Source organism: Bos indicus, chromosome 9, assembly GCF_029378745.1.
Source record: "Bos indicus isolate NIAB-ARS_2022 breed Sahiwal x Tharparkar chromosome 9, NIAB-ARS_B.indTharparkar_mat_pri_1.0, whole genome shotgun sequence".
NCBI classification, from domain to species: Eukaryota; Metazoa; Chordata; class Mammalia; order Artiodactyla; family Bovidae; genus Bos; species Bos indicus.
In genome coordinates, this window is record NC_091768.1 from 23,192,026 (window position 1) to 23,209,203 (window position 17,178).

Genomic DNA, 17,178 nt, shown 5'->3' on the forward strand with positions numbered 1-17,178 from the left:
TTCCAGATGCCTAAGTCAGATATTGTATCTTTTGAAAAGGTGGAAAGAACCACTACCAACAGTAGGACTCATATAACTTATACAAAAGAGAATTCAACTTAGCTTTAAAAAGTCTTTATTTTCTCTTAATGATTACATTCCCCTAAGATCTATTCTCTTACAAATATGAGAACAAAGAACCTGATACCTGTGAAATCCTTCCTGTTTAACAAAAATATATCTATTCTTCATGTCTGCCCCAAAGAAACAGAAATCAGTATAACAATAGTTACACTATTTTACCATTTAGCCTATTTATTCTAACAAAGTTAACATGTGGAAAAATAAAATAAACACGTGGGATTACAGAGATTTTGGACTCATGATGTTACTGAAATGTAAGTCTGGCCAGTCGCACAGTGAGGCCAAACAACATCAAAACGTCAGTTTAGAGCAAACTGAAAGGTTTATTGAGGGCCATGCAACGAGACGGGTGGCTTCTACCTTAAAATATCTAAAACTCCCCAAAAGCTTTCAGCAAAGCCCTTTTCGAGGAAAGGTGAGGGAGGGGTGTGGTTAGTTGTTGCAAACTTGTCAGGTCCTTTGTTCTTGTGGTCAACAGTCAGGTAACAATGTTGCTGTAAATGTATACCAAAGGAATAACTTTCACCCTCGGAGGTCCAGTCCTGGCTAAGGGGACGCAGATCTCAGGGGCAGGCGGCTCCCTCAGAACCAGGGCCCTAGACCTCGCCCATTGTCATCGCTGAGGGAGCCAGGCCAACTGGCCTGGCCCAACCCAACTGGCCCTCAGGCTGCGCAAACTGGGGATGGGGAGAAAGAGAAAGACTGTGTTCCATGCAGACGGCCATTGCCGTTATGCTGCAGAGACAGGGACGGGGGAGACGTTCACTGCGGGGCCAAGGCCAATGGGGCAGCTTTGGTGAGGGCTCTGGAGTCTTACAAGACACAGCTCCCAGCCTGTTCCCTGGACACGCCAGCTCACTGACTGGCCAGAGGCTGGGTAAGCAAGAGGGCCCTGTGGAGAAAGCCAGGATCCACCTCTTACCTCACTTTCCACCTGAGGACCACCATTCCACCAGCCATTGGCTGAAAGCCCCACTAACGGTCAATCAGTGACAGTTGGTCGCTTGGAGGAGGGGCCCACTGTGGCACCAACCAATAGCTGAGCAGGACCACTAAGGGTCACTCACTGACAGTGGCTTACTTTGGGGAGGGGCCCACTGTGGCACCAACCAATGGCTGAGCAAGACCACTAACGGTCCCCGTGGTAACCGTTACCTAGAAACGTGCAGCAGGGTAACGGCCCACAGTAACAGCAACAAACACATGCTAAGGGCTTCTCTTGCCTGGCTCTATTATAACGCCACAGTAAAATTTCTTGTATTCACTGGACTAAATACCATTTCAAGAAAAGTTCTGGCTGTGACACCCAGAGTGGAAAGGTAGACACAGCCTGGTTTCAGGAAATCATCAAGAACAGTATTTCTCAACTTTGGCACAACTGGAATTTTGGGACCAAATAATTCTTTGTTTTAAGGGCTCCAGAACATTTAAGAGCAACCCCACTGCCACCTACTTCTAGATGCCATTAGTCCTTCCAGTTGTGACAACCAAAAATAACCCCAGACATTACCAAATGTCCCTTGAGGGAAAAAATTACCCCCAATCTAAAGAATAGGAGGTAACAGGTGAAATAATGAATTAACAAAATTAAACTGCAGAAGTGAACTTAAGAGTCCAAAGCTAAAAAGTTAGTATTTCAGATCTAAACTTTGACATGCAAACTAAGGAGTGTGAGTTGTAAGATAACTCTGGCTGAGAGTGGGCAGGGGTAAAGAGATTAAAAAAAAAAAAAAAAATAGACTTCAAAATGTTAAGAGACATGTGTGTCTATTGCTAGAAAGAACATTCTAAAAATATTACATGCTACTTTTTTATATGTGCTCAAGGAAATAAAACCATAGTTACATTTGCTATTTTCCTCTTTTAGACTGCCATCTGGCAATCCACACTTCCACTAGAAAAAAATTCTAGCCAATTTGACTAAAATAGTTAATATACCACCCCAAGTGCCAAAAATATGCCAGGGAGTCTACAATTTACTCAGTCATGCCCCAACAGAGATACTAATGTCCTTAAAAGATAAAAGTAAATAATTCACAGGATGTTTACCAACCTGTGAACTTTCCTCCCCACCTTTGGCATTGAGGCAAACTAGCCAGAGGAAAAGCACAACAAATGTACTTCTACAGAATAGGCAAACTAAAGTAATAAGCTCATTTATTGGATGTCAACTTATCCCCAAGATTGAAGTTTTAAGTCCACTAATAAATACAACAGAATACAATGGACTATAGTCACTACATTTCCAGTTAGAACACATGAAATGATGAGACAGGTGCACTGAGTCCTTGTTTAACCCTCCCAAAGAAAGGCAGTACAAAAAGTCTTCATCACGATGAAGTCAAGATGTACCACCATAACATAAATCTGAACTACTTCCTTCTTCATAATAGTCAAAAGTTATCCAAAAATGGGCACATCCGGACTAGGATCTCCTGAGTTCTCGTTCCCTAGTCCAAAAAGGCAGGCTAAGGTAATGAAAACCGACAGTCATCAATAGCTAAAAGAGTGATTATGAAATACGAGGACAAACAGAAAACCACGTGTGATTCATTTCACATGGGTTGCATTAGATGTAAACATAGACTGCATGTTTGGAGCACTTCTTCGAGCACTCATCTAGATGGGGTAAAGAGTGAGACAATCAAGGTCCTGGCTCTCCTGGAGTTTACATCCTAGTGCAGGAATTTCAGTAAAATTATCAAACATTTGGCAAAAGCAACACCATGAAAGGTAGTACCAAACACAATCGAAAGTCGCTCAGTTGTGTCCGACTGTTTGCGACCCCATGGACTATACATATACAGTCCATGGAATTCTCCAGGCCAGAATACTGGAGTGGATAGCCTTTCCCTTCTCCAGGGGACTGTCCCAACCCAGGGATCGAACCCAGGTCTCCCACATTGCAGGTGGATTCTTTACCAGCTGAGCCACAAGGGAAACCCAAGAATACTGGAGTGGGTAGCCTATCTCTTCTCCAGTGGATCTTCCCGACCCAGGAATCAAACCGGGGTCTCCCACATTGCAGGCAGATTCTTTTTTTTTTTTTTTTTAAACTTTACAATATTCTATTAGTTTTGCCAAATATCGAAATGAATCTGCCACAGGTATACCTGTGTTTCCCATCCTGAACCCTCCTCCATCCTCCCTCCCCATACCCTCCCTCTGGGTCGTCCCAGTGCACCAGCCCCAAAGCATCCAGTATCGTGCATCAAACCTGGACTGGCGACTCGTTTCATATATGATATTATACATGTTTCAGTGCTATTCTCCCACATCTCCCCACCCTCTCCCTCTCCCACAGAGTCCATAAGACTGATCTATACATCAGTGTCTCTTTTGCTGTCTCGTACACAGGGTTATTGTTACCATCTTTCTAAATTCCAGATTCTTTACCAACTGAGCTATCAGGGAAGCCCCTACCAAACACAAGGTCTCTTTTCAGAAAGAGAAAAGTTAATAATATTCAAGGAAAAAGAGTTAATAAAAAAACAGAAGACTTTAATTATTATTCTCACAGAGACTGAGGGAACACTGCATCTGTAAGGCAGGAATAGTTTATGACATTAGAGAAAATTCTGAATAAACACTTACATCTGGACCTTTGAATGAAATCTTAGAAACCAAAGATAAAGAGAAAAATCCTAAGGTTTTCCAAGAGACAAAAAGAGGTATAAGCCAGTTTCAGATATTCAAGGATTGACTATATTCCAAGTTTAAAAGAAGTATTAGACTTATCAAATCAAACAACTGGAACAAAGAATCATGACTTTAAAAACACTGCAAAAATACACATACAATATAATGCTATTTGTAAATATTTTTAAAACCATCAAATAATCCTGCACATTTCGTGTCCGACTCTTAGCGACCCCATGGACTGCAGCCTACCAAGCTCCTCCGTCCATGGGATTTTCCAGGCAAGAGTACTGGAGTGGGGTGCCACTGCCTTCTCCTTTATGGTAACACACTTATACAATAAAAATATAAAGCCATTTATAGCCATTATGCAGGAGTACAAGTGAGAAGTAAGCAAATGGGGTAGAGCTTTGGCTTGATACTTCCTTAAGAAGAAACAACCATGGGACTTCCCTGGTGGTCCAGTGCTTAAGAGTCTGCCTTGCCCTGCAGGGGACATGGGTTCCATCCCTGGTTGAGGAACTAGGATCCCACATGGCATGGAGCAATTAAGCACCACGATGAAGACCTGACGCAGCCAAATAAATAGATAAAATATTTTAAAAAAAGGAGAAGCAACCTCCATCATCAGAATTCAGAATCATAAATGATCTCACCAAAGGAGAGAAAGTATCTTAGGAGGGAGAGACTGAACGTGAAGCCTTGTTAAGAAAGAGAGTCGGGGAGGGGAGAACTGGGAGCTTGTAATTAGCAGGTAACAAAGTTCTACTGTAAAGCACAGAGAACTATATTCAATACCCTGTGATAAACCTAATGGAAAAGAATATACAAAAAAAAATTTTTTTTAAGAGTAGTTTCTTATTTTGGTGAAGAGAATGGATACTAAATAGATATAGGTATTGATAACCAATGTTAAAAACAAGTTTAAGGATGTGTAATAAAAATTTAACATTAACCACTAAAAAACATTTTTACTTTCAAATTTTTTTTGAAATTTTTTTAGACATTTTTTACTTTCAAATCATCAAAGGAAAGCAATGACACAGAGAAGGCCACCAGTGTAAAAGCAGACTAAGTTCAACTACATCAGTAATCACAATAAACAAGAATTAAGTTCACTATTAAAATAAACAGACTGTCACACTGCAGTTTTAAAATATCCAGCTACATGCTGCTTACCAGGTATATGTTTACAAGATATAGACCTAAGATAACATTGGACAGCTGAAAAGAAACAAATGAAAAACAAGATAACAAATCAATAATTTTTTAAAAAAGGAAGTAAATATAGTGATAATAACATCAGGCAAACCAGAATTAAAGAAAAAGAGTATCAAGTGAAAGGAGAGAAAAATCTTACTGATAAAACATGCAATCAGTCAAGTTGTTACGGCACAAACCTTTTACGTACCTAATTACGTAGCTTCAAAACATGTTATGCAGAAAAAGGCATCAAAACCAGAAGAAAACGACTTTTCCATAACCATAGTGAGATTTAACATGCCCTTCGCAAAAGAGCCACATTTCAAATAAATAAAAAGGGTGAACTAAAAAGTTGTAATAAACTTGACTATATAAACCTAAACATATGAAGGTACACACACACACACACACGGGCGCCCACACACGCGTGCAGCTCCCCTGCTAGCTCAGTGGTAAAGAATCTGCTTGCAATGCAGGAAACTCTGGTTCCATCCCTGGGTCAGGAAGATCCTCTGGAAAAGGAAATGGCAACCCACTCCAGTATTCCTGCCTGGGAAATCTTATGGACAGAGGAGCCCGCTACAATCCATGGGGTCGCAAAAGAGTCGGACACAACTGAAGTTCTAAATAACAACAAAAATACACACATACACACATTCTTCAACAAAGTCCCCAAGGCATCAAATACATAAGCCATATTCTCTGATCATGTCTCAATAAAACACAAGGATAGTCAACTGTCTGTTTCATTTAGACTGGCATCAGATGGGCAAAAATAAAATCTATGTGGCAGCTTGGGTGTGGGTATAGAGAAAAGGATATTTATAGAAACTTTATGTAGGAGGACAAGCTTGCAATGCCTTTTTGCAAAATAATTTGATATTACCATCAAAATTTTAAAAGTCATACTCTTTGACTTGGTAATTCTACTTTTAGAAATAACTCATAAAAACTATACATAATCACAAAACAAATGTACAACACACACAGCGCAATACTACTTAAAGCAGCAAAAACATAATATTATCAACAGAAATATGGTTAAATACTTACAGTACATTCATTTCATAAAGTGCCAAGCATTGACATGGAAAGAATCTCCAAGACACAGTGTTGTTGTTGTTGTAAGTGTGAAAAAATACACATGTATCATTCAAATTACGTTAAGATGCAAAAAAGAAAAAACAAAGTGGAAAAATACAGAACATACTTTTTTCTTCTAAAGAGGGACATGATGGAGAACCTTCATATTTTACTTTATGTAAGTCTCTACTGTTTGAATATTTTATGACTTGTACTGCTTGTATAATTCAAAGAAAAGACAAGCAATAATTTTTAAGAATTTCTTACTTACTTCCCAGAAGACTGGGATCTTTCTGTTCTTAGTACAAATTTGATCAAACCCATCAGCGAGTACAGGACAAGTATAAGCTTCCAATCTGTTCAAATAAGAACATTTTCTGTTCCCTCTGCCAGGAATGCTCTTCCTCAGAGATGGTTCACTCCCCTCACTGCCTTCACGGTTTCCACTTAAATGTCATTTTATCTGAGGAAGACTTTTCAGTATAAAATGCCAACCTCCTACACCCACACCTCCTCTCCCCAACTATCTTAACTTGCTTTATAGTTCACTAGAGTAACTTAATGCCTGTGTCTCAGTGTCCTTGTCTTTAACACAGGGTGATACGTGTACTCACTGGAAAAGACCCTGATGCTGGGAAAGATTGAAGGCAGAAGGAGAAGGGGACAACAGGGGATGAGATGGTTGGATGGCATCACCGACTTGATGGACATGAGTTTGAGCAAGCTCCAGGAGTTAGTGATGGACAAGGAAGCCTGGCGTGCTGTAGTCCACTAGGTTGCAAAGAGTCGGACGTGACTGAGCAACTGGACTGAACTGATACATGCACCTACCCCACAGGATTACTGTTAGGCTTTGAATGAGCTAGGAGCCCTCAGATGAGCACCTGACTTACAGTAAGAGCTCTATCAGTCTTTGATGTTTTGTCTGTTTTGTTTACAGTCTGCCTTCCCCCTATGAGAATGACAACCCTAGGAAACCGGCACTGCGTTTTGTTCACGACTGTATCCCAAATGCCTGGAAAGCGTTTATCAGTAAATATTCATAGCTGTCGAAGCCTGATTTAGTACTGCAGCCATATGCACAGACAGCTGAGATTACCAAAAAAAAAGGGGGGGGGCCAATTATTTTCAGTAAAAGTAAGCTTTCTGCATATTAGCATAAATAATCTATAATGATCCAATCTATTTTGAGATCACAATATGTAGCAGTATGATTGCTAGCAGCATCCAGTAGGGAAGTGGCACAGTCCCATTGAATTCCTTAATTTCTTAATACTAACATGGCAGCAGAAAGGAAAACACAAAGTGGAGGGAGCATACGAAAGCATGACTTACTCTGCATTCCGGCTTTTGATGCATGGCTGGTAGAGGACCTTGACTGCATTGCAGGCAGAATTGGAATCGGGCTTCAATACATCTTCCAACACAGGGAATTTTTTGATATTTGTGTACTGTCCCAAAGATTCAATCACCAAACTGTCTGAGTTTAAAAGCCATAGCTAAAGAAATGAAGAGAAAAGTCTAAGCATAAGCGTATTTAAAAAAAAAAAAAAAAGAATTATCTCCACCCTATCCATATCTCGTAAGTGAGTAAGTGAAGTCGCTTAGTCGTGTCCAACTCTTTTCGACCCCTGGACTGTAGCCTACCAGGCTCCTCTGTCCATGGGATTCTCCAGGCAAGAGTACTGGAGTGGGTTGCTATTTCCTTCTCCAGAGGACCTTCCTGACCCAGGGATGGAACCTGGGTCTCCCGCATAGTAGGCAGACACTTTACTGTCTGAGCCACCAGGGAAATCCTATCCATATCTCATACCACCACTCAAAAAAGAAAAAAAAAAAAAAAAAGAAAAACCTATTTTAAAAGAAGATAAAACTATAAAACACCAAAAAAAGAAAAATTGAAAAATCATGTATGCAACTTTGAAGTAGGGTAAGACTTGAAAAGTACAATGTTTACAGAGCCGATGATAACATAGTTTCTAAAGACAATTGCTTAGGAGAAAATATGTAACACAAAGTTATTATCCACAATTTATAGAGCTCCTAGCAATGACTGAGGAGCCTGGTAGGATGCAGTCCATGGAGTCGCTAAGAGCTGGACACGACTGAGTGACTTCACTTTCACTTTTCACTTTCATGCATTGGAGAAGGAGATGGCAATCTACTCCAGTGTTCTTGCCTGGAGAATCCCAGGGACGGGGAAGCCTAGTGGGCTGCTGTCTATGGGGTCGCACAGAGTTGGACATGACTGAAGCGACTTAGCAGCAGCAGCAATCAGCAAGTGGGAAAAACAGACCAAGAGAGATATAGGTGAGGAATAAGAAAATAATTAAACAGAAGAAATAAGTAATAAATATATTAAAATGTCACTCTAACTAGTAAGGAAATACAAAATTTTTGTGCCACTCCTTTTCACTTATCAGATTGGCAAATACAAAAAGACTGACAACATCGAGCTCAGAAGAAGGGTTTGGAGCAGGTCTTCCCACACACTGCTTGTGGGAGACTGCTTCTGGATTTGGATTCAGTTGATTAGTTGAGGATTTACTCTCAGGAGAAAGGGTGGAAGGGAAAGAGAAGAAGGCAGGGGAAGGAGTTGGCCAGTGATGTGGACTCAACCTAATCTCACAGGGAGCCCTGGAACCTGAATCCCACCCACAGAATCAGTCCCATTTTGAGACAGGAGATGGCAAGTTTTGTAGCCCAGGGTCAAGTCACAGGCAGTAGGCTGAGCAGGACAGGGGTGGGGGTGAGAGAGGACAAGAAACTCCCCAGGCCAGGCTTCATCTGTCCAGATGGGACAAGTCTCTGAACTAGGGCAGCTGTGAGCCATGAGCAGGCAACTCTCATCCCTGGGAAATGGGGGACCAGCCAAGGAGAGGGGACCGGGGTGGGGTACCAAGAATGTCTGTAGAGGGTAAAGGAGGTTTGTAAAAGATAAATTAGTCCAACTCTTTGGAGGCAATAATTATCAGAGTTTAAAATACACAAGTTCCAAGAGTGATGAGAAAAATCTGTTTCTAACGGACTAAAATACACATGCAAAGATGATTTTCCCTGAAGCACTGTCTTTACCAGCCATACAGTGGAATTCTAATCATTAATAAGAGTCCATATTTACACTAACAAGAAACAGGACTCATGATACATGGTTGAGTCAAGTACACATGTTGAAGAATGATGCTAATCACAGCATTGTGTTATTTTTACAAATACTTGTGGGTGTATTACATATAAACAGGGTGAAAATGGACTGTTAAGGATTACCTCTGGATGGTATGACACAGCAGGGCAGAAGAGGGGACAAAATGGAAGGAAGGAGCCCTTCTTTTATGTTCTTCATGTTGTCAGAATGTATTTCAAGAATGTATTACTTTTATAAGAATGAAAAAAATTTTAACTTAAATATACACTAGTAGTAAGTTTAAAAAAATTCCTATTCCTGATTTTCAACTTGAAAAGATGAAAAGAAAATTGAGGGAATTCCCTGGCGGTCCAGTGCTTAGGACTCTCTGCTTCCACTGCAGGGGCACGATCCCTGGTTGGAGGACTAAGATCCTGCAAGACTCGAGGTGGGGCCAAAGGAAAAAAAATGGTGGAAAAAAGAAAATTAAAGCTGATTTCAGACTATGACTTAGTGTCACCCTTACTTAGAAAATATTTTAACCTTGAATAAAAATTATCTGGAATTAGAGAAGCATGAAGTCCCTGTGATGGATCATCAGTCACAAAGCAGTATGAGGTAACAACTTCAATTCCCTCCCTCCTTTTAGCTACCATGCTCCCGTATTAGCGTGTGGTCCTTGAAGGCATTTTTGTTCTATCCTGAGCATCTAGGACAATGTCTTTCAAATAAGAAGTGCTCAATATATGTTTACTGGTTGAATAAAACTGATGTGGAGGCAGACAAGAGACTTGGGCCCGCAGTCTTGGATTTTTACATAATGTCCTAAACTCTTTTCTGCAGTTTAGTATTAGACGCCTGTGTTTTATGTAGGGGATGATTCTGCTAGCTGTGAAGCCTCTTCTCCAAAACTTGCCACTACTTCTCAAACATCAAAGTGTTGAAATCAGGATCCTGAAGACATCTCTGCACTTCCATATTCACTGCAGCACTGTTTACAATAGCTAAGATGCAGAAGCAATGTAAATGCCCACCAACGATGTATGGATTAAGAAAATGCGCTATACACACCCAGTGGAATAGTAGCATTTAAAAAGAAGGAAATCTTGTAATATGTGACAATACAAATGAACCCTGAGGACATTATGATAAATAAAATAAGACACAGCAGGATAATACTGCATGATTCCATTTACATGAAGAATTTACAATAGTCTAACTCTGATGGTGCAAGGGATTGGGGACAGGAGGAGAAGGGGACAACAGAGGATGAGATGGCTGGATGGCATCACTGACTCGATGGACATGAGTCTGAGTGAACTCCGGGAGTTGGTGATGGACAGGGAGGCCTGGCGTGCTGCGATTCATGGGGTCGCAAAGAGTCGGACATGACTGAGTGACTGAACTGAACTGACTGGACTCATAGAGGTGGAGAGTAGAATGGTGGTTGCCAGGTGCTGGAGGGAGGGAGAAACAGGGAGTGGCTAATCAAAGCGTATAAGGTTATGGCTGGGAAAGATGAGTAAGTTCCAGAGACTTGCTGTACAACATTGTGCCTATAATTAACAACGCTGGAATATAACATATAAAATAATATTTTTATAGTACAAAAATCTGTAAAGAGGGTAGATTACGTTAGGTGTTCTTACCACACACACACACACACACACACACACAAAATGATAAAAGCAAGATCAATAGAACATATTTTAAGCATAAGAGTATCAAATAAAGAGGTAAAAAGTGAAAAAGAGAATTGTGTTACACTGACAAAGCCATTAAAAACTGAAAGCAGAAAAACTTTATTTTGTGGCATGAGCTTCTCCAGAACAGGAATTAGGTTTTATTTCTCTGTGAATTCCTAGTACCTAGCACATTACTGTTGTTGTTTAGTCGCTAAGTCACGTCCAGCTCTTTTTGCGAACCCATGACTACAGCCCACCAGGCTCCTCTGTGCATGGGATTTCTACACAGTAGCAGGTAAATCATTTGTTATTCAATTAAAGGCACTTGATTTGTGAATTAAGCTGACATTAAAATTTTAAAAATTTTGATCACTTATTTTCTAGACCTGAGAATTAAGAATAACAAAACCCAAAGAACTTCTGAGCCCCTGAACTAGTAGGCTACAAAAAACTGGGCAAAAATCACTTCTTACCAGAATGTACACTTTGTCATCATGACCTTGAATAGTGAATCTAAAAGTGCTTCTAGCAGAGGAGAGTTCCACCACACACTGGGCGAGAACGCTCTGTACAAACTGAGACCTGTTTGAACAGAAACCAATTTTCATAATGAGCCTCTCATAATAACTAACAAGAAGAGCCCCAAATACCGACAGGGTACCGAAGAAGCAGAGGTGGCTGCATGCCAGATTTTTCTGTATGCTGCCCATTCCCTCACAATCTGCGCTCATTTTAATCTATTTTTAACGTATTTGGTATTTGTACCCGTCTTTGTGAGATCTTAGTTCCCCAAACAGGGATCAAACCCATGTTCCCTGAAGTAGAAGCATGAAGTCCTAATCACTGAACCGCCAGAGAAGTTCTTGAGCCAGTCTTTCTATACCCTATTCTTCAATCATTAATACATTTTCCACCCCAACCTATCTACGTGAAAAGTAAGAAGTATTACTTGCTCAGTTGTGTCCGACTCTTTGTGACCCCATGGACTGTAGCCTGCCAGGCTACTCTGTCCATGGGATTCTCCAGGCAAGAATACTGGAGTGGGTAGCCATTCCCTTCTCCAGGGGATCTTCCTGACCCAGGGATTGAACCCAGGTCTCCTGCATTGCAGGCAGATTCTTTACCATCTGAGTCACCAGGGAAGCCTAACCTAAGTATTTCCTACATGAAATTAAAAAAATACACTGTTAGATTAGTCAATATTCCATTTAAGCTGTGGTAAATTAAACAGTGAATAACTAGGTTATAAAAGAAGATGAGAAATTTCCTTCCAAACATTAGACAGTATTATGTCCAATGTTTTCGATTTGCTTCCCCTCAGAGCGTCAGATCTGAGATGCATAATCAAAGTATTTATAAGAAGACGCAGTTCAAGGTTATAGTCAGAGGGCCATAATTTTTAGACATCAATAAATGAACTGAAAGACACGCTACAGTTAACTTTCGTTTGCAAAACTAAAAAGATTCAAAGAAAAGAAATACTAATGAATTTAGTGGATATGCAATATTCCTTTTAAAAACACAGAAGTCATTTGAAAACTAACCCACGTTGCAAGTAAGTTAAACTAAAACCAGAAATAATTACTCAAAAACCTATGGATGATTATAAGACCTTGGCTATCTAGCACATAGAAAGGGCACAAAAAAATTTCAGAACTAGATTTATAAGAGCACACTTGTTTATATCATTATGTAAACAAACCATAAATAAATCTTCAAATCTTTCATATCTGTGCTTTCATTGTACTACCTAAAAGCCCTTCCAAAGGCTTTCATTTTTCCTTTCCAAGCAAACAAAAATAAAAATGAATTCCTAAATAATCAATTGTTTCCATCTTTCTTTACATGTGAAATTACAGAACAAACAATTTGCTATTTGTACCTTGGTATGATGGGAAAATTTCTTTCAGATGGCAGAATAATTATCTCCGTCATATAAAACTTAGTGGTTTCTAGAAACAAAAAATAAGAATGTTAAAAAGCTCCACAATTAGTATTTCTATTGTGGGCATGTTGGTCTCAAATTATGACATTTCAAAATAAATATCTGATATACTGGTACAATGAATATTCAGTAAAACTTTTCTAAAAGTGACTTAGCTTCAGAAGACAAAGATTGATGAAACTATAAATGACAGCCCTGAGACTTCAGATAGCTCAGTGTTGTTTCAGAAGAGCATGCCCTAGATGAGTCTGGTGCAGCAAGACTCTGTTCACAAATATGCATTGTTATAAAAACTAGGCACATCACAACCATAGTCCACTCATCTAAAACTCAGTCTTTTGGTTTCCTCATTTCTGTAGAGTAGCCACAGTCCTAGGAGTCACTGAAAAAGCCTCTTTAATCGTAGTATTCTAAAGCCCAAGCACAGAAGCTGTGAACCTTACATTAATATATACCCAGAATCTCAATGAGTGTATTAATATCCAATTTTTACCAAATCTGGTTATCAGATTACTTCATTTACAGAAAAATTTAAACTAAATGTTTAACAGAAATGAACATAAACATAACCATTTTTGATTTTTTTAAAAAATCCATGAAAAATGTTCACTCACTAGTAATGAAATGGAAATTAAAATGAAATATTTTTAGTATCAAATAGAAAAATGTTTTTGAAAAATAAATTGTAGCAGCAATGATGATATGGAGAAACAGTTACACTTATTCTCCTCCTGCTGTCAGGATTGCAAATAACAGATTTTTGGAAAGCCACTTGGTGAAGGCATTAAAAATATATATACATTTTGGCTGAGAATTGGTTGAGAAAATCAAAGTGAAAAAAAAATATGCATACATTTTTAACACCATAATTAAATGCCTTATCTCAAAGAAATACTCACAGATATCTGTAAACGTTTATCTATTAAGGTGCTTACAATAATATTAATAGAAAATACTACAAAATTAAATTTCTAAAAATTGAGGATGGTTGAATTAAATAAACATCTATATATTTCAGCAACAGAATTTTATAGTCATTAAAAGTGGTGTGCCAACAAATTTTTAATTGTTTTAATAAGATGAAAAATTGTTCCTTGTAGATCTTCTGTAAACGTTTACAACTGCTCAAGGCAACACACAGAAAAAGGCAAAAAAAAACAGGATTATTTTTTTTGAATCATTATGATGACTTTATGTATTTCCCCTTGAAGTTCAATTTTTCACTTTACTATTTAAAATCATGCTATTAGATGCAGAATTGAACTTTTTAACATTCTAAAGTGATCCTTTTGTCCCAGTTGTTGTCGAAACTATAGTTTAATTCCACAATTTTAATCCCACAAGGTAGTACTAATTTACAAAATTAACATTCACTTAGTGTCACCAACATATTGGCCACTTTCTTGACCAATCCTTCAAGAACTTAGACCCTCTTTCTGGAGTCATTTCTTTTGCTTAATATACTGGTAAAATTTCTTTTCATAAGAAACCAAATCACTAGAATTGAATTATCCTAGTTTTTGCTTGACAGAGAATATATTTATCCTTGTCTTGATTCTTTCGTATTTGGACATTTTCTCCTGATATAAAATCCTAGGTTAACAGTTTTTAACCTTTGTGCACACTATCATTCTCCTGTCTTCAGATCTCTATTTCTGCTGTCCCTTTGAAGGTAATGTCTTTTTCCTTTGTTACTTTAGAATTTTTCGTTTTCCATTTTTTTAATTTTCCCTCAGTATCACTGTGACGTATCTAGCTATATACTTCTATGTATTTCTCTCATTTGGGCCTCATACACTTAGAATTCACTGGACTTCAGACTACAAATTGTAGTTCTTCGTCACTTTTGCAAAATCCTCAGCAATTCTCTCTGTAAATACTATGCTCTAGTCTATTTCTTTCTTCTAGAAGCACGATCAAACATGCATTAGATCTCCTCTGCGTTTTATGTCTCTTACCCTTTCTCCTGTATTTTTTACCTTCTTGTCTCTCTGTGCTGAATTACAGATTTTTCTTCTCATCTATCTTCTGTTCACTAATTCTTGCTCCATGCTGTGCTTAATCTGCTGTTAAGCTACCCACTGAGTTTTAAATTTCAATTATATTTTTAAGAAATTCTGTTGCAGATCTTCTCCAAATATGCTTACTGTTTTAGTTGCCTTTACCCTTTGATTATTTCAAACCTGTCTTTTATGCTGTTAAATACAGTAAGCATGGGAGAAGGCAATGGCACCCCACTCCAGTACTGTTGCCCAGAAAATCCCATGGATGGAGGAGCCTGGTAGGCTGCAGTCCATGGGGTCGCTAAGAGTCGGACATGACTGAGCGACTTCACTTTCACTTTCCACTTTCATGCATTGGAGAAAGGGCAACCCACTCCAGTGTTCTTGCCTGGAGAATCCCAGGGACGGAGAAGCCTGGTAGGCTGCAGTCCATGGGGTCGCACAGAGTCGGACACGACTGAAGCAACTTGGCAGCAGCAACAGTAAGCACGGTCATTTTACAGTTTATATCTGATAATTCTAGTAACAGGTGTCTGTTTCTATTTGCTGTTTTTGTTATTTCTCACTGATAGAAGTCTAGTTTACTTATGTGACTATTTATGTTTGGTTGTATGGTACACACTGTACTTGAGAAATTCTTTGTGGGAATAATATAAGTTTTCACAATGAGGTATTTTCCTCCAGAGATGACTTGCAATTGATTTTCCCAGGCCCGTGGCATTATGTCTAGTTCTAAGCAGACTAACCACGTTCAAGATCTGAAATTCCTACAGTCTCAAAGGATTGATATTTGTCTGTAATTTCACAGGCTTGTATTCACTTGTGATTTGCCTTCACTGTGCCATGTAGTCATTCAGGGTCTCATATTTTTGTGCAGTCACCTGTTAGATTCTCACTTGGTGTAGTCTTCGATATCAAAATTCTAATTTTAGAGCACTAGCAAATGCAAGGAAAAGATGGTTTTTAATTTTATGCTAACCTCTGTTGAGTGTGCTTTTGTGGTAATCTACATATTTTCCATTTATCTTGCTCTTCATTCCTTCCTGTGGATTCCAATTAGCATCTGCTTATCTTTCACTTAGCCTGAAGAACTGTCCTTAGTATTGTCTGCTAGTAATGCATTATTTCCACCTATTTATTAAAAAAGTCCTTGTTTTGCCTTCAGTTTTGAGGTAGTGCTTTACTGGATATAGAATTATTAATTGAGAGGTGTTACTGTTTTCTCCCCCAATATTTTGAATTTCAAGATTCTCTCTTCATCTCTTGCTTTTATCAGTTTGACTACAATATGCCTGGGTGAAATGTTCTTTGTGTTTATCCTACTTGAGATTCACTGCAGTTGTTGGATCCAAAAGTTAAAATATTTCACCAAATTTCACAACATTTCACCCATTTTTTTCCCTGATGTTTTTTCTCCTCACCTTCTAAAGCTCCACTTACACATTTACTAAAACACTTAACATCGTTCCACAAGTCTGATATTCTCTTCATTTTGAGACTTTTTTCCTGCCTGTTCTTTGGATTGATTAATTTCTATTCACCTATCTTCCCTGGTAGCTCAGATAGTAAAGAGTCTGCCTGCAGTGCAGGAGACCTGGGTTCGATCCCTGGGTCGGGAAGATCCGCTGGAGAAAGGAATGGCAACCCACTCCAGTATTCTTGCCTGGAGAATTCCATGGACAGAGGAGCCTCGCAGGCTACAGTTCATGGGTTTGCAGAGTTGGACACAGCTAAGTGACTAACACTTTCATTATCTTCAATAATTTTTGTTTGTTTCTATCATCTCAAATACGAGGTTTTAGTTAATCCAGTGAATTTTTCTTTAGTTACTGTGCTTTTCAGCTCTGTAATTACCAACTGGGTGTTTCTCTGAAGTTTCTAATTTGTTGAGATTTGCTATTAATTTGTCTTTTTAATTCTTTGCCATATTTATAATTAGTTATTTTGACATCTTTGCCTGCTAATTTAATATTTGTACTTCTTCAGCATCCGTTGAGTCCTGCTTTTTCCTTGAGTATGAACCACTCCTGTCTCTTTCTTTGCATGGCTAATAATTTCTAAAAGGAAATAGGATATTATTGTAATCAGTCAGTCAGTTCAGTCACTCAGTTGTGTCCGACTCTTTGCGACCCCATGAATTGCAGCACGCCAGGCCTCCCTGTCCATCACCAGCTCCTGGAGTTCACCCAAATTCATGTCCATCGAACTGTAGTAATTCTGGATTTTCTTTTATCCTTTGAAGGGTTGTTGGTTTATAGGTCAATTAATAAGCTTGGACTAAAAAACCACAAAATATGCCTTGCCACAGTATGTAGTCACCGTGTCTATGCTCAGTTGTCTTTTGCTTAGCTTGACTCCCTAGAGAGTATTTGC

General features: G+C 38.9%; 1 protein-coding gene across 8 annotated transcripts in view; it reads right to left on the reverse strand.

Moving 5' to 3' along the window:
• Nucleotides 1-17,178, reverse strand: part of UBE3D (ubiquitin protein ligase E3D) — a 188,048-nt gene that overhangs the window by 134,368 nt on the left and 36,502 nt on the right. For 7 of the 8 annotated variants that reach the window (XR_011568393.1, XR_011568392.1, XM_070795779.1 and 4 more), the window contains 3 exons: nt 12,740-12,809; nt 11,331-11,439; nt 7,384-7,547 (listed from right to left, as the gene is read on the reverse strand). Coding sequence is in view for 6 of the 8 variants with exons in the window: in XM_070795779.1 (XP_070651880.1) it covers nt 7,384-7,547; nt 11,331-11,439; nt 12,740-12,809 (343 nt within the window). In the remaining 2 variants the exon portion in view is untranslated. The remainder of the gene's footprint in view (nt 1-7,383; nt 7,548-11,330; nt 11,440-12,739; nt 12,810-17,178) is intronic. The other variant, XM_070795782.1, reaches the window with a different exon arrangement.